Here is a 27,275-nt window from a genome sequence, read left to right as displayed (position 1 = left end):
ATGAACTGTAAAACAGAAGAAACAGATAAATTACTTGCAACATACCAAGATTAAACCATGGAGAAATTCAAAACCTGAGTAGGTCAATAACACATAGCAAGATGGAAGCACTGATGAAACGTCTCCCATCAAACAAAAACCTAGTACCTGAAGGTGTCAACAGAATGAAGAGCAAAAATCATATGACCATTTCAATTGATGCCAAAATGTATTCAATAATTCAAAATCCCATCACTACAAAAACTAAAAAACTGGGTACAGAAGAAACATACTTCAACAGATTAAAAGCCATATACAACAAATCCACAGATAGTATCATAATAAATGGGGAAAAACTGAAAGCCTTTCCTCTAATATCTGGAATATGACAGGATCCTTTCATCACTTTTATTCAACATAGTACTGGATGTCCTAGCTACAGCAATTAGACAAGAGAAAGAAATAAAGGACATCCTAATTAGAAAGGAAGAAATCGAGTTTTTCCTTGTTTGTAGATTATATGATCTTATATTTAGAAAACCTAAAGACTCCAAAAACTATTGGAACTGATAAACATATCCAGTAATGTTGCAGGGATACAAAATCAAGAGACAAAAAAACAGTAGCATTCCTATATGGCATCAGTGAACAATCTAAAAAAGAAACCAAAAAAAAGTAATCCCATTTAAAATAGCTACAATTAAAATAAAATGTCTGGGAATTAACCAAAGAAGTGAAAGATCTCTACAATTAAAATTATAAGACACTGAGGAAAGAAATTGAAGAGAACACACAAAAATGGAAATATCCCACGTTCACGGATTGGAAAAATATTGTTAAAATGTCCAAACTACCCAAAGGATCTATAGATTAAACATTAACAGCATTATTGCCTATCAAAATACTAACGACATTCTTCACAGAAATAGAATAATCCTAAAATTTTTATGAAACCACAAAAGACCCAGAATAGCCAAAGCCATCCTGAGCAAAAAGAACAAAACAGGAGGCATCACATTACCGGACTTGAAATTATATTACAAAGCCATAGCAGTCAAAACAGCATTGTACTGGCATAAAAACAGAAATATAGACCAATGGAACAGAATAGAGACTCCAGAAATAAATTCACACATTTACAGTCAACTTGTTTTTTACAAGGGTGTCAAGAACATACATTGGGGAAAGGACAGTCTCTTCAATAAATGGTTCTGGGAAAACTGGATATCCGTATGCAGAAGAATGAAGCTAGACCCCTCTCTCTCACCATATATGAAAATAAAATCAAAATGGATTAAAGACTTACATTTAACATGTGAAACTATGAAAATACTAGAAGAAAACACTGGAGAAACACTCCAGGACATTGGTCTGGGCAGATTTCTTGAGTAGGACCTCAAAGGCACAGGTAACCAAAGCAAAAAATGGGCAAATGCATTGAATCAAGCTAAAAAAGGCTTCTGCACAGCAAAGGAAACAATCAACACAGTGAAGGGACAACCCACAGAATGAGGGAAAATATTTTCAAAGTACCCTCTGACAAGGGATTAATAACCAGAATATACAAAATTGTCAAACAACTGAAAAGGGGAAAAGGATCTTATTTTTAAATAGACAAAAGATCTGAATGGAACTTTTCTCAAAAGACAACATATGTTATTAGCCCGTTTTCACACTGCTATTAAGAACTGCCCAAGACTGAGTAATTTATAAAGGAAAGGGGTTTAATTGACTCACAGTTCAGCATGGCTGAGGAGGCCTCAGGGAACTTGCAATCATGGTGGAAGGTGAAGGGGAAGGAAGGCACCTTCTTCAAATGGTGGCGGGGAGAATAATGAACACAGGAGGAACTACGAAATACTTACAAAACCATCAGATCTCATGAGAACTCACTCATGATATATATAATGAGAACAGCATGCGGGAAGCTGCTCCCATGATGTAATTACCTCTACCTGGTCTCTCCCTTGATACGTGGGGATTGTGGAGAATATAGGGATTACAATTCAATTGAGATTTCGGTAGGGACACAAAGCCTAATCATATCAATATAAAAGTGGCAAACAGGTATATGAAAAAATACTTACTAATCATCAGATAAATACAAATCAAAATTATAATGAGATATCATCTCACTCCAGTTAAAATGGCTTTTATCCAAAAGACAGGCAATAATGCTGGTAAGGATGTGGAGAAAGGAGAATCCTCATACACTGCGGGTGATAATATAAATTAGTACAACCACTATGAAGAACAGTTTGGGGTTCCTAAAAAACTAAAAATAGAACTACCACATGATCCAGCAATACCACTGCTGGATATATATCCAAAAGAAAGAAAATCTGTATATCAAAGAGATATCTGCATTCCCATGTTTATTGCAGCACTATTCACAATAGCAAAGCTATGAAAGCAACCTAAGCGTCCATCAACAGATGAACAGATAAAGAAAATGCTGTACATATACACAATGGAACATTATTTAACCATAAAAAATTAATGAAATCCTGTCATCTGCAACCACACGGATGAAACTGAAGGGCACTGTTAAGTGAAATAAACCAGACACAGAAAGACAAATATCACACGTTCTCACTTATATGTGGAAGCTAAAAATAGTTGAATTTACGGATATAAAGAGTGGAATGATAGTTACTAGAAGCTAGGAAAGGTAGCAGAGAGCAGGGGACAAGGTGAGGCTGGTTAATGTGTACAAAAATACAGACAGAATGAATAAGAGCTAGTATTTGGTAGCAAAATAGGGTGACTACAGTTAACAATAATTTATTGTATATTTTTATTAGGTTGGTGCAAAAGCAGTAAATAACTAAAGAAGTAGAACTGAAATGTTCCTAACACAAAGAAATAATAACGGGTGAAGTGATAGATATCCCAATTACCCTGATGTGATCATTACACATTGTATGCCTCTATCAAAACATCACATGTATCTCATAAACATATACAACTATTATGTGCCCATAATAATCAAAAAAAAAATGTTGTAAAATAAGTACAAATTACAGGGAGTGCATATTTCTTCCAAACAAATAAAATGTTTAAAATATATAAAATAAAAGAATGGCTGCTTTTTAAGGCACTGATATGTCCATCAATGAAAGAATATTAAGCAGATACAGAAAAATGAGAATTTTCTGAATATGAATGCACATTAAAACTTTTTAATATAGTCAATGCAAATTTTCAAAGATATGTATTTTATAGTTCCTGAATAGTTTAAAAGCATATGGTTTAATAATTCACTTAGTAAAACTAAAAACATTTAGTAAGTAAAAAAAAAAAATGTATACAATTTTAATTGGAGCCTTTGTCACACTGGCAAAACAGTTTGCTAAAATGATACAGTCATGTGTTCCTTAACAACAAGGATACGTTCTGAGAAATGCACTGTTAAGCAATTTCATCACTATGTGAACATCACAGAGTATACTTCTACAAACCTAAATGGTATAGCCTACTACATACATAGGCTGTGTGGTATAGCCTATTGCTCCTGAACGAAAAACCCGTATAGCATGTTGTTGTACTGAATACTGTAGCTAATTAGAACACAATGGTATTCGTGTAGCTAAACATATAGAAAAGCTATAGTAAAAGCATGGTGCAAAAAATTAAAAATGGTATACCTGTAGCTAAACATATAGAAAAGCTATAGTAAAAGCATGGTGCAAAAAATTAAAAATGGTATACCTGTATAGGACACTTACCATGAATGAAGCTTGCAGGACTAGAAGTTGCTCTGGATGAGTCAGTGGGTAAGTGGTGAGTGAATGTGAAGGCCTAGGACATTACTGTATACTACTATAGAATTTATAAGCACTGTATACTTAGTCAACACTAAATTTATTTTTAAAATATTTTTCTCCTTTCAATAATAAATTAACCTTAGCTTACTATAAATTTTTACTTATAAACTTTTTAATGTTTTAACTTTTTGATCCTTCTGTAATAACAGCCTAAAACACAAACATATTTTACAGCTATAAAAATTTTTCCCTTATATCCTTATTATATAAGCTTTTTCCTATTTTTTAATTTTGTATTTTATATTTTTGAGTTTTTTGCTAAAAACAAAGACACACACACATTAGCATAGGCCTACACAAAGTCAGGATCATCAACATCACTGTCTTCCACCTCCACATCTTGTCCCACTGGGAGGTCTTCAGGGGCATTCATATGCATGGAGCTCTCATCTCCTATGATAATAATGCCTTCTTCTGGAATACTTCCTGCCTAAGGCTATTTTACAGGTTTTTTTTTTCTTGTAAGTAGAAGGAGTACTCTCTAAAGTAACAATAAAAAGCAAACACATAAATCACTAACGTAGTTATTATCAGCATCAAATATTATGTACTATAGATAATTGTATGTGCCATACTTCTGTATGACTGGCAGTGAAATAGGTTTCTTTACACCAACATCACCTCAAACACATGAGTAGTGCATTGCACTATCACATTTTGACAGCTACATCATCTCCAGGGATAGGAATTTTTCAGTTCCAGCATAATCTTATGAGACCTCCATCATATATTCAGTCTGTGATTAACTGAAATATTATGCATGGCATAACTGTATTTTACTCATTATATTGATACTGTTTTATTTTACTTAATTATACCTAAAAAGGTCTGCACAAATGAAACTCTACCACAAATGCCAAGCCTAATTGCAACACACAACAAAATTTTGCTTTTTGTGATTCCTATGATTGAACTGTTTTTAAACTGGAGATTTCTCCTATTAAAAACTCCGATTTCCCATCACTTAATACATCTGTTCTATGGATCTATTTTCAGACACCAGTGTGCTAAAAATCAATGCCCAATCTACACTTAAAATTCACCACAGAATTTTTAAAAACATGTGATATTAAGAGCAGAGGAGAAACTCATAGTATCACTAAATTTAATTTAAAAAATACCTTTCTGAAAAAATCTAATGATTTTTAGATCAAAAGGAAAAAAGTTAACATTAAATGACATTAATAATGGCTTCCCAACTATACCTCCAAAATTCTTAAAACATGAAAAATACTAAAGCAAAACATTAATATTATACTCACCTTGAGACTCACATTGAGATTCTTAGAAAGTTTATGAGGTATTGCTAACCTAAAGTGAAATAAATTTCCCTCAGGACCAACCCAGAAGAGCTTTATGGTCCAAGTTAGTAAAACCATCCACATAATTCCCCTCTGAGATTTGTAGATTCCCTAAAAGCCATAATTCTAAGTATAACAAAAAAGGACAAACTGACATTTCCTTTACTGCCACAGCAAATTCAAGGGAATTCTGAAAATCTTCACTTAAATATATATTCCACATAACCAAATATCAAAAAACATGTATCGACTTCTTCTATTTTTGCATTTTATTTGCAAATAATTTCAAAAGTGCAAGAATAGCCAAAGAACTCCCCATACACATATACCTGTCATTCAGATTCCCTAAGTGTCAACATTTTTCCCGTTTATCATTAGTTCATTCTCCCTCTCTCTCTTCCTTCCTCTCCCTTTCTCCCTCTCCCCCCCTTCCCCTTCCCCTCTCCTCCCCCTTCCCCGCCCTTTGCCTCTCCCTCTCTCCCAGTTGTATACATCATTCTTATTGCCCCTAATACTTTGGTATGTATTTCTTAAGAACAGGCTGGGTGCGGTGGCTCCACTGCCTATAATCCCAGCACTTTGGGAGACCGAGGTGGGTGGATCTCAAGGTCAGGAGACCAAGACCATCCTAGTTAGCATGGTGAAACCCCATCTCTACTAAAAATTAAAAAAAATAAACCGGGCGTGCTGGCGCACGTCTGTAGTCCCAGCTACTCAGGAGACTGAGGCAGGAGAATCACTTGAACCCGGGAAGCGAAGGCTGCAGTGAGCCAAGATCACTCCAGCCTAGGCTACGGAGGAAGACTCTCTCTCCCCCCCCCAAAAAAAAAAAAAGCACCCTTTCTATTATACATAACCATATTGCAGTTATCACCTTTAAGAAAGTTAACATTTGTACAATACTTTAATGTATCTATACATTTTAATTTTGTGAACTGAGTATATAATGTCCTTCATAGCGTTTTTTAATTTTTCATCCAGCACAGAATCCAGTCTGGAATCACCAGTTCTCATGCATTTGTTGTCACCATGTTGTGCACCAGTGGTCAACAACCAGTTGTCATGTCTTGTAAGCTTCCTTTAATCCGGAACAATTTTTCAACCCTTCTTTCTCTCCCAAAACATGGATATTTTTGAAGAATAAAGCCAACCATCCCTCTTTTTAGATGGCATATTCTTTATCTGAAGTTTGTGATATTGCTTCACGATTAGCTTCAGGTTAGGCATTCCTAGTCACAATACTGTAAGGTGGGGGTTGGCAAGCTATGTCCTGTGGGGTCAAACCTACTCTGCCGCTCATTTTTTTAAAAAGCAAAAAAAAAGAAAAAAAAATTATTCCCACCAATAGTGTACAAGGACTCCCTGTTTTCCACATCCTCACCAATACCTGCTATCTTTTGTCTCTTTTATAGCCATTCTAACAGGTGTGAGGGGATAGGTCATAGATAATTGTAGTTTTAATATGCATTTCCCTGATGACTAGTAATATTGAGCATTTTTTTCATACACCTGTTGGCCATTTTTATCTTTTGCTTTATAAATTTTTTTATTTTTAATTTTTATGGTTACACAGATGTATATATTTATGGGTTACATGAGATGTTTTGAAACAAACATACATTGCATAATAATCACATCAAACATTTATTCATTTCTTTGTTACAAACAATCCAATTCTACTGTATTATTTTAAAATGTACAATAAACTTGTTGACTAGTTACTGTTGTGCTATCAAATACTAGACTTTACTCATTCTATATATATTTTTTCACCCATTAATCATCCTCACATCCCCACCAACGACCCTTCCCAGCCTCTAGCAACCATCATTCTACTATCTCCATGAGTTTTTTATTTGTAGCTCCCACAAATAAGTGAGAACATGCAGTTTTCTTTCTGTGCCTGGCTTATTTCACTTAATGATTTCCAGTTCCATCCATGTTGCAAATGACAGGGTTGCATTCTTTTTTATGGCTGAATGGTACTCCATTGTATATATGTACCATTTTTTCTTTATCCATTCCTCTGTTGATGGACACTTACGTTGCTTCCAAATCTTGGCTATGATGAATAGTACTGCAACAAACATGGGAGTGTAGGTATCTCTTCACTATAATGATCTTCTTTCTTTTGGGTATGTATCTAGCAGTGAGATTTCTGGGTCATTTAGTAACTCTGTTTTTAGTTTTTTGAGGAACCTCCAAACTGTTCTCCATCGTGGTTGTACTAATTTACGTTCCCACCAATAATGTATGAGGGCTCCCTTTTCTCCACAACCTTGCCAGCGTTTCTTATCATTTGTATGTCTTCTTTGAGAAATGTCTACCTAGATCATTTGCCAATTTTTTAATCAGGTTGTTTTAAGTTGTTTATATATTTTGGATATTAACCTCTTATCAGATGTTTAATTTGTGAACATTTTCCCCCTTTCCATAAAACGCCTCTTTGTTCTGTTCACTCAGTTACTTATCTATGGCTTGCTGTCACCCTATAATGGCAGAATTGAATAGATGAGACAGAAACTGCATAGTCTACCAAGTTCAAAATATTTACTATTTGAAATTTTACAGAACTGGTTTTCAGAACTCTACCACATGTAATGTCTCTTTCTGTAGGTATTATATGCAAAGGCACATAGTGTCCAATTCCCCTTAGTTTGTGATGTTAATTTTGATCACTCAGACAAGTTATTGACAGGTTTCTCTACTGTGTAGTTATGATTTTTCTCCTGCACCTTATCAGCAATCTATAGGGGAGACTTAAATGCCATGCACATCTCATTAAAAAACTTCATACCCACTCCCACAGAATTAACATCCATTGATGATTCTTTCCCATACCAACTTTTACTACGACTTTTGCAAAATGATTTTTCAACTCCAGCTATGACAGTCTGCATTCTGTGTAGAGGCTTCCCTTCTCTGTATTTGTACCTGTCTGCTCTCAGTGTAAGTTTATGCATTCCTATTTTTTCAATAGTTTTTAATGCACTTCCTTCCTAAATTATTTTAATGCTCAAATTGTCCCATGTTTTACCAATGGGATCCCTTAGAAGGTGACTCCTGTGTTCTTTTGACATGACCCATCATTTTCTTGAGCCCTTCCTTAATTTGATATAACAAGATATACTCAGCTTATCTTTACTTTCCTTCTGTCACTCATAGAATAAGCAAGTCCACCAAGGAGCCCTGCTTCCTTTTCATAGGAAATATTACAAACCAGATCTGGGAATATGAGTGTTCTGTGTACTCATGACTACTGGAGTGTCTTAGCTTCTGGGCCCTTTCAGAAGAATCTACAACTATGTATTAACCTATTTATTTATGCATCTACACATCTATGTATCTATTTATCTAAGTAACCATAAACTCATACTGATACCTCCTATTGCAATCCATCCAGGGCAGGATTCTTCCTTGACTTCCCCATTTCATATCTGCCGGTCTCATCTTCCACATGGAGAACTCTGGTTCCCAAAAACAATACATTTACTTATTTTTCAGTCTAAAAATATATCTAAAACAATTTCAGAATTGCTTCACCTACACCTTCAAAAAACAAACCTGAAAGATTTGTTTACAGTCGTTCCTCACATCTACACCTAGTCTGAGAGCATATAGTCAAATACTGTGTTCAAAAATCACTTGCATTAGTTCTGTTCACCCACTTTCAGAATGATTATCCTATTCATTTGAAACACAGTTGGGTTCATTTGTTTCAGCTTACATTGTTTTATTTTTTTCTTCCTTTTTTATTTAATTGTTCAATATGTAAATGATTAATATGCTTCTAAAAATCAATGCTTCTAAAAGTCAAGACTATTTTTTAAAAGAGTAAACACAGGTAAATATACTTTCATATAATATATTTACCATACCATTCTCTACCACCACTTGTAAATAACCAACATATTTGTTTTCTGGTTTATCTTTCCTGTGTTCATTTTTGCTCAAATAAGCATGCATAACTATATTTTACTTCCCTTACACAAAAAGTAGCACATGTATATATATTACTACTTCATAGTGTATATATATATAGTTGTGTATATATAGTTATATGCATAGTTTTGTGTGTGTGTGTGTATAAAACCTTGCACTGGAGATAGTGCGCACCCTTGTTTTGCTCTTGAAGTCAATAGAAATGCTTTTTTCCATTATGAAGTATAAGATGCTAGCTTTGGGATTGAAACATATTTATTATGTTCATATAGTAGCCATCTATTCCCATTTTCTCAAGTGTTTTTATTAGAAATGTGATTTAATAACAATAGAAATAATCACATCATTTTTCTTCTTTGACCTACTAGTACAGTGAGTTTTATTAATATATTTCATAATAGTAATCCTTGGATGCCTGGTTATATATCCCACTTAATTAATGATCCTTATCAATTAATGTGTATTTTATTATTAAGTGGGATATATAACCAGGCATCCAAGGATGGTTATTATAAAATATATTAATAAAACTCCACACACATTAAGACAAGAATGTGTTGGAGTATTCATTTTATTTAGAATTTTGTGTTGATATTTGAGGGGGAAAGGTTTTATTTAATTTGTAATCATATAGATATGTAAATTTTCTATTTCTGTGTAGTGGGTTTAAGTGGTAATGTTATACTTCCCTTGTAAAACAAATTTGGAAGTTTTCCTTCCTTTTTTATTCTCTGAAAAAACCTACACACCATTGAGACTATCCTGCTATTAAGATTTTGCTAAATTTATTCTGTGGTATCATCTAGGCCTGGTGCTTTCTCCACTTTTTCTATGGAAAGTGTTTTATGTAAACTTTCTATATTTATTGGGTTCAATTTGGAAAATTGCTACTTTCTATGAAATAATTCATTTCTTCAACATTTTCAGATTTAACTGCATTGGTGTACAAGATAGTTTATTATTTTAATATCCTATCAATATTCATTCTCCCTTGTCATTTCTTCTTTTGTGCATTTGTGCTTGCTCTCTCGTTTCTTGATTAAATGAACTGCTGGCTTGTCTATTTTTTTTTTTTTTCAAAAAAATTAATCTATTTTTCTGTTCTTACATCATTAATTTCAGCTCTTATTTTTATTTTCCTAGTTATGTAAAAAGGTACGCAAAAGTATTTGTTGTTTTAGCTATTTTTTTTCTAGCTTTTTGAATTGGGAATGTGGTGCATTTACTTTCATTCATAGTAATATAGTTGTTTAATATTATAAATATACTTCTGATAACTGCTCTAAATGTATCCCATAAATTTTTATATGTGTTGCTTTTACCATCACTATTTTTCAGAAATTCTGTAATTTTTCCTTGTATTTCCCCATTCACCCAACAGAAAGATTTTATTTAATATTCAGGTGTTCATTTTCAATACTTCCATTCTTGGGAAACGACTAATTTTTTATATAATCAGTCAATTTTTGTGGGTTTTCCATGTGCACTTGAAAAGATAACATTCTCTATAATCAGGCTGTATTGTTCGATATACATCCTTAACTTCAACTTTATTAGTTACATTGTTTAGATTTTTTTAGGTATTTTCTTATTTTTATCTTGTCATGTATTGACAATAATGATGGACCTGTTTTGTACTGAAGTGACACTGTTTCTCTTCACTGCCTGTGGTTTCTGTTTTCTATAGGTGGTTGCTGGGTTGTCTGGTATATAGGTAAATTCTTCTAATACATATGATATCAATTTGGTGAATTGTGGGTTTTAGTAATTATAAGGTATTCTTGTCTCGTATAATGTTTCGATATTCCCTACTGTCTTATTGTAATCATTCACCTATGAAATCCTTATCTGTTCATTTTCATCGTTTCTGAATCAATATGTTATAAATGTCTCCTAAATAATGCATAGATTTGGGTTTTGTTTTATGCAGCAAGTTGAAATGTTTTGTTTTAATAAGCAAGTTAATCCCATTCCCATGTACTGATATTATGGTGAATCTCAACTCTGTCACAGAATTTTATGTTACAATTACTGTGTGTATTATAACGCATTTTTCTGAGTTTTTTTCCTATTTGATATTTGCTTTTATTTCTTTTGGTATGTAAGAACATTTATATCTTTGTTACAGTGTTTTCCTTTGTGTATATACCTTGCATAGTGCCCTTAATTCTCATCTTTCTTACCTAATTTTATTATCTGTTCTGTCAGTTTTAATCCTCAGTATACCTAGAACAATAGTCATCAGCATTTATCATGGTTCAATGGTTCCTTTTAGTTGCTTTATCACATCATGTTATAAGGAATTTACACAATAAAAAAGTGTCAGTCAAAAACTACCTTTTGCAGATTCCAAAAAGAATTTAAATATAGCAAACCTCTTTGTATTAAAGAAGTGTTGGGGCATATAAATATAATAAAAAATGAAACCATATTGTTCACTCATTGAATCTTTGAATTTCAAAAAATTCATTTAGGATATCATTTCCTGAAGATCCATAGTCTGAGATTTAAGTAAATGATCAATTACACTATCACCAGAGTTTACAGTGTGCTATCTGTCTCTTTGCATTGTTATTTGTCTCTTTGCATTCATCTTCTTCTTTGTCTAATAACTGTGAAAGATCTTTCAACTTTTTACTAGTATGGGCAGAAAATGAAAAATTCTAAATTCTCAACTGTGTTCAACAAAAAATAAAAGTGGGCTACAATGATGGTACTTTGTCTTCTTGTATGCCTTCTTTAAAGGTAATAAAATACTTTGGGCACTAAAATAATACAACTAAAGGATGACAGTTTTTTTCACTGTGGCATCATCTTTCTAAAAAGCTTCTGTTTTATTGTTAATTTTTAGCATAGTTGGAAATAACTGATAAGCAATGAATTAGTCCCTAAAATGATAAATAGCAAAATGCTTCAGAACATAGAAAATAACAACATTTAAATTCTACAGTGTATCTTAGATTTTTAAAAGAATGCAACAGACCCATCCGGTAATTACAGACAGAACATTTTATTCTGATTTTTTTAACAAGTAAATGTTCTCTTTGTTCTTTGAAAGACTTCTAAGAAAAAATAAAATGTATAAAATAATAGTCTTCACAAATAGGTAGGCCTGCTCAGAAAACAAACTAAAAACTAAAATTGGGTCCAACAGACCTTGATGGGATATCAAGTGTTAAATGGCATCTTTTGATTCCTATCTATTACATATGCAGCTGTCAATGTTCTTATCTTTGATTTCCCCTTTCCTCTCCCTTCTCTCATTTTTAACTGCATTGTTTCTACTTGGACAGAACGTGTAACATTTACACACTTAGTTGTCTACCCATATTCCCACCGTTATTTTAGTCTTAGCTCTAAAATTAAGTATGTGAAATGTTTTCCAACAATCTTTTACCTGAAGTGTTCCCAATTATCTGTTCATTAGATGAAGCTCATTCTCCAGGACAGGGATTGGAAAATTACAGCCCATTAACTCCACCAATTGCTTTTGTAAATCAGGTTTTATTGGACATAGCCACACTCACCCTTTTATGCAATTTATACTGTTTGTATACAGTTTCAGTGGAAGAACTGAGTAGTGACAACAGAGTCAACAGAACTTAGCAGGGTACAAAGCCTAAATTACTTACTATCTGAACCCTTACCTAAAAACATCTGCACACCTCTACCCTAGTATATAAATTTCTCAGGTAAGGGCACACACATACAGTATTAACTGAGTTTTTCTATGTTCAAAATTATTTTTGATAGCCTTGACACCTGAGGTACAATTTGGCAAGACCTAAAACCCTTGGTCTATGCTTTCTTAAGTCCCTTGAAAATTTTGTTCCATGGTTGCTTTGATCTGTATGTTGTTTTTGAAAAATCTGATACTAGTCTAATCTCTTGCTTGTAAGATATTTCATCTTTCTGCTGGAAAATCCTAAGGATTCTTTTCTTCACCTCTTAAAATGCAACAGTTTATCAGGATATGTCTCAAAATGGCTACAGTGGATATATTTTACCAGGTATCAAACCCAAAAGCTCAAAAGCAAGGAAATGGGTAAATACATTGTGGTAGAGTTATACAACGAATAAAATACTAAATATAAAGAAGTTAATTGCAGCAATATATAATGACATAGATGAATCTTGGTAATAATCGTAGTAAACAAAATCAAAGAAAGCCTGAGAAAATGGCATAAATACGACCTTTTTATAAAGGTCAAATACAAGCAAACCGGATGATATGCGCATGTATATGTGATAAAGCTACTTTTAAAAACAAATATACAATAAGAATTTCTGGATTTCAGAATAATGGAAAGTTGAAAACAAAAAATTCAACATATTTTTTAAATGAACATGATTTTAAAGAGAAAACTTAAAGGAATACAGCAAATGGGCTTTTTAAAAAATAAATATTCTCCCATCAAATACACTTCAGGGGTATTTTGCTAGTAAGATACAATTACTTCTACGTTGATAGCATAATAACCAACAAAAGTTGAGTCTGAGTTAGCATAATTCAAAAAGAAATTTAAAAGAATATACAACAAAAAGATTTTCTTTAATAAACAGGAAGACATACATAAATAAGGGTGCTGCGTATTAAAAAATTAGAACAGCTACTCTTGAAAGATGATAAATATATCAATCTTTAGCATTAAGAGAAAATGCAACATTAAAGATGACCATGTGATATTAAAATTTAAAAATTCAAGAATAAGCATAGTAGAAATGGAGTGAAGGACCTAATTCCGTGCTATTCTGAAATGTTTATACTTCTGCCAACATTTTTCTCCACTTATAAAGTGTGAAATCCTCTCACAAGACACTTCTTCCTCTCAACTTCCAGAATAAGAACATATTAAGGATCATTTTGGTCAAAAGTTATATTTGAATCTCTAAAAAGTCAATAGTAGCTACTATATCAGCCAGGGTTCTGACAGGAAATAAATAATGTGCTCAAAATAATTATAAAGTATCTAATAAAAGGCTATTTATAAAGGTATGACCAGGGCAATATCCTGAGACCTACCACAACAGGAAGCCTTTACCACCCGTTGGCCTTAAAAAAGCAAGAGGAGGGAGTGTTTCCAGAATTCCTAGAGAATAGCTATATGAAGACACCTGACAGTTCGGCCTTCAATAGAGCAACACAACTAACCCAAGGTTATCCAGCAGGGAGAAAGTTGGTGGAATAAAATACCTCAACCCCACTCATCTCCCACCATCAGATCTACCATCACTGGCTCAGCCTACCTGGAAGCCAGAGGGCATGGAAACAGGATGGAAAAAAATAAAAGGTGGATGTGGAGAGACAAATGGAGAACATCAAGCACAGCATATTATGAGTTACCACTAGAAGGAGAATAATAATTATGTATAGTACACAATTTAAATAAGTTGGTTAATATACTAAAAACAAAGTGTGAAACACAGATTCACACTTTTAAGGAAAGTATGCTGAAAACCCTATTTATTCATCCACAAATATTTATCAAGCATTTAATATATGGCCCTTTACTGGAAAGTATACACACAGGAGGTATGTTGCAGAATTCCTGCTCTAAAACTTCTTAGAAAAAGAATATAATTTTTTTTAGAAAAAAAGAGAGTACCCATATAAAACAGCATATATGTAATTAATAAACAATGGAAATTTATTTCTAACAGTCCAGAAACTAGGAATTTCAAAATCAAGGTGCTGGCAGATTTGGTGTCTGCTGAGAGCTACACTCTGCTTCAAGATGGTGCCTTGTTTGCTATGTCCTCCAGAGGGGAAGAATGCTGTGTCCTCACATGATAGAAGGATGGAAGACAAAAAGGACCCAGCTAGCTCCCTCCAGCACTTTTTGTAAGGCACTAATCCATTCATGACAGCAGAGTCATCCTGACTTAATTACATCCCAAAAAGCCCCACCTCTTAATACTACCACACTGGGGATTAGGTTTCAACATGAATTTTGGAGGGGACATACTCAAACTGTAACATGTCATATTCATTTAAAAACAAAAGGACACAGGAGCTTAGAGGAAAATAAAACATCTTCCAGAAAATGAAAAATGCAGGAAATAAAGCTGTGGATTAACAAGTCTTTTCATCACTATACAATTATGAAGGCCACTTCCACTCTGTGACAAACAAAAGCATGTAGAACCTTTACTGCAAGCTGATTCCTTCATTATACATTTTCTGGATTTTTCCAATAATTTTGAACATAAATCTTGTTGTCACTGTCACACCTAAGCACGTGATAACCCGACATCACTTTTAGAAGCTGTACTCTAGGATGCTCTCACAAAAAAGTTCCCTTCCTTGGCCAGGCACAGTGGCTCATGCCTGTACTCCCAGCACTTCGGGAGGTCGAAGCAGGCAGATCACTTCAGCTCAGGAGTTCGAGACAGGCATGGCGAAACCCCATCTCTACTAAAAATACAAAAATTAGCTGGGTGTAGTGGTGCATGCCTATAATCCCAACGACTCGGGAGGCTGAGGTGGGAGGATCACTTGAACCCAGGAGGCAGAGGCTGCAGTGAGCTGAGATAGTGCCACTGCATTCCAGCCCCTGTGACAGAGTCAGACTCTGTCTCAAAAAAAAAAAAAAAGGCACAGCTCCCTTCCAGATTTATTTGTGTATGCTTCACACAAGCTATTTTCTTAAGTATTCTGTTGTCTTACCTCTATAAACATTTTCATATTAATCAAGCCACACTGGATGACACAGTACTTTGTAATCTCAGAACTTTGGGATGTCAAAACAGGCAGATCACTTGAGCTCAGGAGTGCGAGACAGGCATGGAAAAACCCCATTTCTACTAAAAATGGGTGGGTTCTCTACTAAGAATGGGTGGGTTTTGGAGACATAGTCCATGGGACACATCAACTGACAGGGTTAAAAGTTAAAGAAGAAAATTTCAGAGATTATGTGTCAATTATAGCCTAGACCCTTAAATGGCTGCCTTCTCATCCTTGTATCACTTCTCAACTTCCCTAACAGTGTTACCTACACTTTCTCAAATAAAATTATTTCACTGAAATCTTTGTCTCATTGTCTGCTTCTGTAAAAATCCAAGCTAAAAAGGATCCTACATTTCTTGACAGTTTCTGCTCACTTTGTGCTTTCCTTTTCAAACACATTTCCTTGAAAGAGCTGGCTCCACCCATCATTTCCACTTCTACTCCTCTCATTCCCTATTAAATCCAATATTGTGAGACTTTCACCCCACCAATACACCGAAACTGTTCCTGTCAAGATCACCAATGACTGCACAGTGCTAAATTCAATGATCAGTCCTTAGTAATCATCGTGCTTGAAGCATCAGCAGAATGTGGCTCCGTTGATTACTTTCCCACTTCATATTATTTCTGCACTTGGCTTACACTTCACCGTACTGTTCCTTGCTTATCTTCCTTTTCTCCCCTACCTCTTATTATTTGGGGACCCTATAGCTCAATCCTTTTATTCTCCTTTTTATTTACAACCACTTCATTAGTGATCTGATCTAGTCTCTTGGCTTTAAGAACTCCCAAGGACTCCCAAATGTACACCTTCAGCCCAAACCGTTCTCTCTAGGACTCCAGTAAGAATATGGTACTTTACTAAAAAGTATACACACAAGGAGGTATACTGCAGAATTCCTGCTCTAAAACTTCTTAGAAAAAGAATATAAATTAAAAAAAAAAAAAAAGAGCACCTGTAGCAGCATATACATCCAACTGTCTGCTTGACATTTTCTCTCTGACATCTAGTGGCTATCTCACATACAACGTGTCCAAATTCAACTTCTCATCTTCAAAACACCTTCGCCCCAAACCTGCTTCACAATCTTCTACATATCAGTTGATGGCAATTTCATCTTTCCAGCTGCTCAGGCCAAAAATTTTGCAATCACCCTTGGTTTCTCTCTTTTATCTCATACTCTACACCTAAACCCTCAGCAAATACTATTGGCTCTACTTTTCTAAAACATCAAACAAATCAACTAATTCTTACCATCATTTTTGGACCAGATTACCGTTAACAACTTCCTAACTATCCTCTTCCTGTTCTTTCTTCCATAAAGTTTATTTACAACATGCAGCCAAAACAATTCACATAAAAATTATCTCATTTGCTCTGATCAAAATCTTGCAGTGTTTCCCCATTTCACTCAGATGAAAGACAAAGGCCATACAAAAACCTGGTGATCTAGCTCCTTATTACTTTTCTAATCTCATCGCTTAAGTTTTATTCTCCTGCTCTCACTCTTCTCTAGACTCCATATTATCCCTTAAACATGCCAAACATTTTCTCACCTTACAGTCTTTGTACTAGCTGTTCCCACTTCCAAGGAACACCATTCTCCCAGATATCTACACAGCAAACTCCTTCATTCCTTTAAGTCTTTGCTCAAAATTCACTTTCTCATTGAGGCCTATCCCGGCCTTCCTATTTTAAAATGTAGCCACCTCCCACCCCCAGTAGTTTCAACTGCCTTACCTTGCTCTATTTCTAAAAAACGTATTATCTACCAACAAATCATATGCATGCTTATTATGTTTATTATATGTATGCCTGTGCTAGAAATAAGTCCTGCAAAGATAACGCTAAATGCCTGACGCACCATTTGCTGATATCCATTACTGCATGTTCCTAGAATCAAACAGAACCAGAAATGTACTCCTATAAGCCACAAACTCAATCCAATGTTTGGAGGTACTCCTTAGCTCAACAGATACCCTAAAACACATGAAACAGTGATGTCAATGCCATAAACAGCTATAGATATCTACAGTCTCAACAGTTAGAAAGTATTCTCTAGTATCTTAGATTATTTTAATGTTAATGTGTAATGCTCAAACTAACATAATTAAAGATAAGTAAATCAGATGGTTTCTTTGTTCTAGATGAGATTATGACAAAATCTCCAAGGAGACTTCATAGTACTAGTATAGAACCAGCAATACCTCACAACTATTTGCAATATTATTAAAAGTTGAATAAGTGATCATTTTGAGGTATGTTAAGTGAAAGTTTATCTCTTTTTAAAATGTCCACATTATGGTGAAATCAATATCCTTCATCAGAATATATTTCAGAGTAAATTTTTAATCTAGTAAAATACCCTGTTTTCATGAATTACCCTGCTATATTTTTGGCTTACTTTTCAGTTACCTTCCCCACAATACTAGTTAAAAAGATAATCTGTTTTTTAATACAAAAACATTCAGGTTCTTAATTTTCTAGAAACTTCAAACATGTAAGGATATTTAAAGTAAATCCAACCTGCATTTGGGTAGCTGATACCATTAAAATCAGTCAGGAAAAAGAGGCTAAACTAGCATCACAGCATAGTAGTTCTAAAAAAAAAAAAAAAAAAAAAAAAAAAAAAAAACACAAAAAACTAGTCTCTGTGGAGATAACAAGCATTTACCTTATAACTAAGATAATAAATCACCCCCTCCTTATATTCAAAGCAGCCCTACTTAATATAGTATCATTCCCTAAAGTAGCACTTTTCTGTAGTGAACTTAATTATTCTGACAGCATCTTTAAACTACATTTACCCATCCTTTTGTACTCTTTTCTTTGAAAGTGCTATAGATTATCTTATGACACCACATACTTTCAACATGTAAGCAGCAAATTCAAAATGCATTAGGGATAAGTAAAGTAATATATTAATTTTTCTACTAAGAAATAATTTTACAAAAAATTTGTTGGGTTTTGCTTTGTACTTCGATAATTCACAGAATGTTAAACTGCTCATGGTTTATCTATTATTCTTATAAAACTCATCAATAATGTATTCTTCCCATTTTCATCTTACACTACATTCTTAAGTATGCCTGACAAGTAACACAGTTAGTAAGACAAAAATCAAGCCAAAAATATCCTGCTGATAAATTTATTTAGACACAGTATTTTGGTTGTAGAATAAGCCAAAAGAAACTCAATATAAAAATATGTTTAGATTATCTAAAACAGAATTGGCATTCTGTAATCAGATTATCCCAAATCAAACAAAAATCTACCAGCAGATGAATATATCAGCTAACAACCTATATTAATATTTATCACTAATAGTTGATCAGAATAAACCCATCGTGCTTTCCTGGCCACCCTCGGAAAGCATAACCACCATTACATCTGATGGCTGAATGGGATGAACATTCAATAAAGGAAACTATGAAGTACATGAAATATATTCGGCAAACTGTGAATTATAAACTATATTCAGTAAGGATGACATATACTAATCAGGTGGCCTAGAGATTCCATTTTAATGGCCAACACTGAAGGTGGGCCCATGTAGGTATAAGATTAGAGAGTATCTATATACATAAAGTCAAGATCCTTGAAGATGTACATCCTCAATGAAAAAGTGAGTTTTTAAAAATATGCTCCGTGGAGGCAGACAGATAGCATCTATTTCAGCCTTGGTTCCACATAAACAAAACAACTGTTCCCCCTAGGAACTTTGGGCCATTTACTAGATATCACGCTACTTTGGGGCATGAATTTTCCCTATATAAAATGTCCAAAAAAAAATTATATGCCAAATTTCAATTTAAGTTGGATCAGGGTTGCTAGGGCCCTAGAAGCATACTCTCTCTCTCTTAAGAGCAGGTGTAGGCAAAGTAAGGCCCAAAGGCTAAATCTAGCCCACCACCTGTTTTTGTAAATAAATTTTTATTGAACATAACCATGCCCATTTGTTTATGTATTGCCTATGGCAACTTTCATGCTACAAGGCAGAGTTAATTAGTTGTGACAGAGATTGTATGACCAATAAAGCCTAAGAAATTTACTATCTGGTCCTTTATAGACGCCTTTTGCTGACCCCTGTAAATAAATGTAATACTTACTGTTTAATTTATTTATAATATAAAATGATATAATTATCATTATATCATCCTGTTTGAAACAAAACAAAAATAATTAAAACACTGGAAAACAGTATCCTATAAATTGGAGGCTAATCAAAGAATAAGAGTATTGCTTAACTTTAGACTAAGTTAAGTACTCATTTTAAAATTTCAAAAGTCAAAACCTGTGTTTCAAGGACAAACATGGTGACAGTTTAGTTCTGAATCTCCCCCATCCTCCCTGGAAAAAGAAATAGATAACAAAAGGAAAACATGGGGAAAGTGGATGAAGTGAAAGGAAAAGAAAATTACATTTCCAGAGAAATTATAAGGGTAAAAAAAAAAAAAAAATTCCTCATAAAGTCCAGATTAGATATGAATGTACAAACATCAAGTGCAACCAAAAGAGCTAAACAGAAGCAGCCACAAAATTGCTGAAAGGGTGATGAGAAACAAGTAGCATAGAAGAAACTAATGGAAGCAGATCTCAAAACTTACCATACCCATCCCACAAAAAAATAAAACAAAGTAAGGGGAAGGGGAGCCCTAAACGTGTGAAGAGGTATAATTAAAAACAAATCAACAAAAAAGGCAAGAATTACTTTTGAAAATACAAGACATGCACAGGAAATTTACCAAAAAAAAAGGAATCACAAAGCAAAATTCAACTCTCTCGTATGCAAGAAATACATTTTTTTTAAAGTGATTCTAAAACACTAAACAATCATAACCATAAAGGGATGAGCAAAAGTATACTAGGAAAAGACTGAACAAAAAAACAAAACAACGGCAATATTAATAATGGATGAGGTAGAATTCAGGTCAAGAAAACATTAAACAACAAATCACTTTATAATATTAAGTAATACAATTTACAATAAACACATAACAGTTATTAATATCTGTAATAGCAACTTCTATAAAACATAAATTCCAGAATATATATGGAGAAATAGGAAAAACAGACTAACACTTTAAAATTTTACTTCAACTTTCACAGCAAGATAGATCAAGAACAAAAAATACTAAGTCAGTAATAGAAGGCCTAACAATATAATCACTAAAGTCAATATTATAAATAAATAATATCAAACTCCATACCTTGATATTATTGGATTTATCTTCTTCTCAAGTGCCTATCAAATATTTATGAAAACTGAGCCACAAAGAAAATTTCAATAAATTTAAAAAGTAGAAATAATACCAACAACATTTCCTCAGCACTATAAAACCAAAAATTAATAGCAAAATCAGAAAATTGTCTTTCTACATAGAATATCTGTTAACTGATTCAAAAGTTGGAATAACTCAGCCACACGTCTGCCTCAACATTATCGTAAGTTTGTTATGACAATAATGTATGTAAGCAAGCGTATTCAACGTAGCATTCCTTATTAACCATTACCCTCCAATGTGTTCCCATCAATAGCCATTCTCCTCTCATTACTTCTATTTTCTCAGTAAAATAAGAACTAAGGTCATCAATTGAGAGTGATGATAGAGAAGGAAGTGTCTGAAACTTGAGGAGAGAGGAAAAGGTATGAAATAGTCATCCAGGAGAGCTGGGAGAGAGACCAAGCTAGACTGGCAAAAGTTTCAGATGTCATTAAGGGCCAACTTGACATGAGTAATTATAAACTTACAGCTAAGTAAGTACCAGACATCATTTAAAAAAAAACAACTTGAGAATGGTAATTACGAAATTTAAAGCTGGGTAGGTTTAGAAGTATGGGTAGGGTTAGAAGTACAGATATAAAAGGTAGGGTTAGAAATATGGACAAAAAAGAGTGAGAGAGTGGAAGAACTGATAGTCTCAACAGACTAAAGGCTCTGGTAAGGTCAAAGAATTATCAGAGTGTGGGCACTAGAAATAGTAAGCTGGAGAGATCAGTGGTACTTGAAAAGTAAGATATTTCAAATGGAAATTATGGACTCATTGTACTGGAATAACAAGGTCTGGAACGTAACAATGGAGAGAGTGGCTCAAGGAGGATGGAAAACAAAATCTTTTGTTAGATCAAGAAATTGAAAAGCCAGGTAGGAGAAGTACTTAAGTGCATATTTACAACATAAAAATATCTGCCTTATGTATTCTGGACACAGTGACAGTAAGCCAGAAACTAAAATCCTCAAGAAATAAAACACAGCCATCTGAGAGCAAAAGATGAGTGCAGGAAGGTGAAGTAATAGGTGTTATATTCTGATGATGTAAGAGTCAAAGCCAGGCAATTTAAAGGAGGAGGAATTGAGAATAGAGTGAAAATGGCAACAAGAAGTAAAGGGGATATGTAACCCACCTTCAACCCAGCTGTACTGAGAATATGTAAACAAAAACAGCCATCACTTGAAAGGACGGCAAGGGAAACAGTGGAATATTTTGAAGGGGAGTCTCGGTCAGGAAACGAGTTTTCTCATTAAGTCTGAACAAGGACTCTAAATAGTTGTATATATAGTTGTCCATACACAAAAGAGCCAAGAATTTGAGTTCATAATACTGGCCAGAGCCAGAAAAGAATTATTTTCTTGAATCTGAATAACCACCATGGGGTATATATTTGTAAACAAACTAAAAACAATAAAAAAAGGTTACCAGTGTTTTAAAAAATGTTATAAATAATTCAAAAAAATTAAGTACCAGAAAAACAAAAAGGAGTAAAGGTATAGTACAGAAACTCACATGCAGATTGCCCTAGTCACCTTCACGTAACAGATAATAATCTCTTGTAGAAGCCAGCAGACTATCCTTGAGAAGCTGACTTTAAAGAAGTAATACATACATAAAGATATAGCAGTAAGATTAGAAATAGAATGCTCAAAATGAAAAATCTTGAAATCATGCAATGCATAGTAAAGAGATTGGGATAGTTTCATTGCTTGGTTCATAAATAAAATCCAAAGAAATAGCACCACCTACTGGAATTTCACATATTTTTTTAAAAATTCACAAATCTTAGAAAATGAGACTATTATGTAATATTTCCCCTCATTTGGTTAGAAAGGTAACCTTAAATGTTAAAGAACAAAATATAACATAATCAAAAAAGTTTATATTAAAAATTACCAATTCTCAGCTTATAATTTCAATCTCAAATAACTCACCATTTTGACTAAATTAATATGAAGATTTTATTAAAGAGAAAAACATTCCCAATCAATAAAGAAATTACAATTTTTAAGTAACTCACAGATATGGTATTCCTGTATGCTGCTTGTATAACCATATATTGCAGAATATCCAAATATTATGATCATGACAACATCTCTACTATCCAACTCCATAATATGTGCTGAATGTCCCTCCACAGCATACTGCTGACCATGTCCAAGAACAGTAGGAGTTTTTGTACTCCATGACTGACTATGTATGTTAAAAACCCATAATTCATCTGTGACATTGCCATCATGTGTTTCAATTCTGCCTCCATACATAAAGATGTTTTCCTGTAAATTAAAATACATATATTAATAGACAAAATAATGTTATATCTTAACACATATTAATTAAAAATAAAGGTTAAATTTACATAAAATTTTAGTAATTGCTCACAACATGCATAAGGCATTGTTCTTATTTGTAAAAAGTAATAAGAACACATGAATAATGACAACTAATGCTTTTATATACAAAAAGGGGGGAAGAGCAAAGCTTTCAAAAAGCTACTTTAAAATATATTTTTTAACTATTACTTTATATACTCAATTAAGTATACTTTTAATTATCATACAGGAAGAGAACACTAAACTACGGCTTTAAGAATGGAAAACACAATAAGCTAATCAAGAACTTAAAATTTATGGGTGAGGTAGTCCTATAACAAAGAATAATGTACTCCTCCCATATAACTGAAAAGTAACAAACTAAGTTGCTGATTAATGTTACTCATAGTCTTTTCAATATTCGAATCATCTGAGTCCCCAGTGGTTACGTTTGAATTTTACCATCTCCTTGTACTGCTTTGTGCTATTCTCAGTTATGCACTGTTTTCGTCAAGTGCTCTTCACCAAAAAGGCATATCACATTTGTGCATCACATAGAGTACACCTCTGTTACCATTTCTAATGGCTGTGGACAGACACCACATGCCTTCAGTTCACCTTTGGTAAATCCTTGTAGAACTTTTAAATTATACAAATTATTTCAAATGTATATGATGGAAATAAATGATGTAAATTATCATTATTTCAACAAATTAGAAATAGAAAAAAAAATTTCCAACCTGACAAAAGATATTTAAGGAAACCCACAGCTAACATTATACCTAACAGTGAAAGACTAGATACATTTCCCTAAGGTCAGGAACAAGATAAGCATGCCTGCTTTTGCCATTTATATTCAACTTTATACTGGATGTTCCAGCTAGAGCAAAAACTAAATAAAGACATCCAGCTTGGAAAGAAGAAGTAAAATATTTCTATTTGCAGATGATCTGATCTTGTATATAGAAAAGTCCTTAAAAATTAAAAAAAACCACTTAGAGCTAATAAATGAATCAGCAATATTACAGAACATAAGATCAACGTACAAAAAGTAAATTGCATTTCTATACACTTGCAATGAACAACCCAAAATGAAACTGGGAAAATAATTACATTGACAAAAGCATCCAAAAGAATAAAATATTTATGAATAAATTTAATAAAGGAAGTCCAAAACTTATACTCTGAAAATTACAAAACACTGTTTAAATAAATTTTTTAAAGATATAAATAAATGAAAAGACATCCCATGTTTATGGGTCTGAAGACTTAACAGTGTTAAGATAATACTCTCTAAATTGATTAAGAGGATAATACTCTCCAAATTGATCTCAGATTCAACATATCCCTATCAAAATCTCAGCTGGCTTCTTTGTAGAAACTGACAAATTGATTCCAAAATTGATATGAAATTGCAAGGGATGCAGAACATCAGAACATTCTTGTAAAAGAACAAAACTGGAGTACTCACACTTCTCAAAAACTTACTGCAAAGCAAAAGTAATCAAGATAGGCTGGGCATGGTGGCTCACGACTATAATCCCAGCACTTTGAAAGTCTGAGGCAAGTGGATCACTTGAGGTCAGGAGTTCAAAACCAGCCTGGCCAACATGGTGAAACCCCATCTCTACTAAAACTACAAAAAAATTAGCTGGGCGTGGTAGCAGGCACCTATAATCCCAGCTACTCAGGAGGCTGAGGCAGGACAATCGCTTGAACCCAGGAGGCGGAGGTTGCAGTGAGCCAAGATTACACCACTGCACTCCAGCCTAGGTGATAGAGCAAGACTCTGTCTCAAAAAAAAAAAAAAAAAAAAAGTAATCAAGACAGAGTGATACTGGGATAAATCAATGGAATAGAACTGCGAGTCCAGAAATAAACCCATACATCTAAGGCCAATTGATTTTTGACAAGAGTACCAAGACCATTCAAAGATTAAAAGAACAGGTCTTGTGAACAAATGGTGCTAGAACTGGATAGTCACATGCAAAAAAAAAAAAAAGAACTTGCACCCTTACTGCATACTATATACAAAACTTAACTCAAAATAGGTCAAACAACTAAATGCAAGAATCAAAGCTATAAAACTCTTAAAAGAAAAAAATTGGGTTAAGTCTTTATGACCTGAGATTTGGCAGTGAATTATTAAATATGACACCAAAACACAAGCAATAAAAGGAAAAAAGCTAAATTGGACTTTATCAAAATAAAGTCTAATTTTTTGTGTTTAAAGAGATAACATCAAGAAAGTGAAAACAGCACACGAAATGGGTGAAAATATTTGCAAATTATATACCTGATAATGGCTTGCATCTAGAACATATAAAGAATTCTTACAACTCAATAATAAAAAGACAACCTAATTTTAAAATGAGCAAAGGACTTGAATAGACATTTCTCCAAAGACAATATACAAATGGCCAAAAAGCACACAAAAAGATGCCCAACATCATTAGTTAACAGGGAAATACAAATCAAAACCACAATGAGATAACACCTCACCCCACTAGGATGGCAATAATCAAAAAAGAAGATACTATTAAGTGTTGGCAAGGATGTATAGAAATAGAAACCTTCATATATGGCTGGTGGGAATGTAAAATGATGCAGCAGCTTTGGGAAACATTCTGTCAGTTCTTCAAAAAGCTAATTTGACCCAGTAAGTCCACCCCTATGTATATACTCAAAGAAATGAAAACATATGTCCAGACAAAATCTTACACAGAAATGTTGTTAGTAGCATTATTCATAATAGCCAAAAGGTGGAAACAAGTCAAATGTCCTCAACCGATAAATAAACATGTTATATATCCATACAATGTAATATTATTTAGCCATAAAAAGAAATGAAGAAGTATTGATACATTCTACAACACGGATAAACCTTGAAATTACGCTAAGTGAAATATGGTAATCATAAAATACATAGTATATGACTTCATTTATATGAAATGTCCAGCATCGACCAATATATAGAGAAAGAAAGTAGCTTTGTGACTGCTTAAGGCTAGGGAAGATGAGGAAGTCTGAGGTGATACCTAAAGGGTACAAAGTTTCTTCATGAAGTGGTGAAAATATTCTAAAAATGATTACACAACTCTGCAATCTTACACAAATATGCAACAAATGGTTGCACAACTCTGAATATACTAAAAACCACTGAATTGTACACTTTAAATGAGTGAACTGTGTGGTATATCAATTATATCTCAGTAAAGGGAAATAAAGAAAAAATAAAACAAGAAAAAATGTATCTATATGTTTTCATATGTAGAAATATTTTTATTTTACTTTTAAAACACACAAATGTATGGATAAACAGGTAGCAGTTTGTTCTTTATACTGCTCCCATGCTTTCCAATTTTTTTAAAACAGCACAGAAAACATATAAATTCATATTTAGACAGCCTAGCCAAAGGCCACAAAATACATGAATTTTTATTGATTCAAAATGAACACCAATTAAGGGTCCTGTCATTTTAATCATGCTAAATTTATGAATCCCACAAATACATAAAAATAACTAATGTCAATACAATCCCTGTCAAAATCCCAACATTTTTGCAGAAATAGAAAACTCAACCCTAAAATTCATATAGACTTTCAAGGGGCCCTGAATAGCCAAAACAATCTTGAAAAATAAAAACAAAGTAGGAAGTATTACACTTCTTAACTTCAAAACTTATTAAAAAGCTACAGTAATCAAAATAGTATGGTACTAGCATAAAGACAGACATATAGATCAGTAGAATAAAATAGAGAGTCCAGAAAAAAAAAAAAAACCTCATATATATGGTCAAATGACTTTCAGCTAGGGTGCCAAGACCATTTAATCGAAAAAGGCAGTTTTTTTTAAACAAATGATGTTGGGGAAACTGGCTATCCACATGCAAAGGAATGAAAATAGACCCT

General features: G+C 33.4%; 1 protein-coding gene across 4 annotated transcripts in view; it reads right to left on the bottom strand.

Annotated features, from left to right (window-relative positions):
- Positions 1-27,275, bottom strand: part of ATRNL1 (attractin like 1) — an 827,091-nt gene that overhangs the window by 736,368 nt on the left and 63,448 nt on the right. For all 4 annotated transcript variants that reach the window (XM_050804667.1, XM_050804668.1, XM_050804669.1 and 1 more), the window contains exon 8: positions 23,072-23,327. In XM_050804667.1, the coding sequence (XP_050660624.1) occupies positions 23,072-23,327 (256 nt within the window). The remainder of the gene's footprint in view (positions 1-23,071; positions 23,328-27,275) is intronic.

The sequence above is a fragment of the Macaca thibetana genome, chromosome 9 (assembly GCF_024542745.1).
Source record: "Macaca thibetana thibetana isolate TM-01 chromosome 9, ASM2454274v1, whole genome shotgun sequence".
Classification (NCBI taxonomy): domain Eukaryota; kingdom Metazoa; phylum Chordata; class Mammalia; order Primates; family Cercopithecidae; genus Macaca; species Macaca thibetana.
This window is presented reverse-complemented; position numbering and strand designations above follow the sequence as displayed.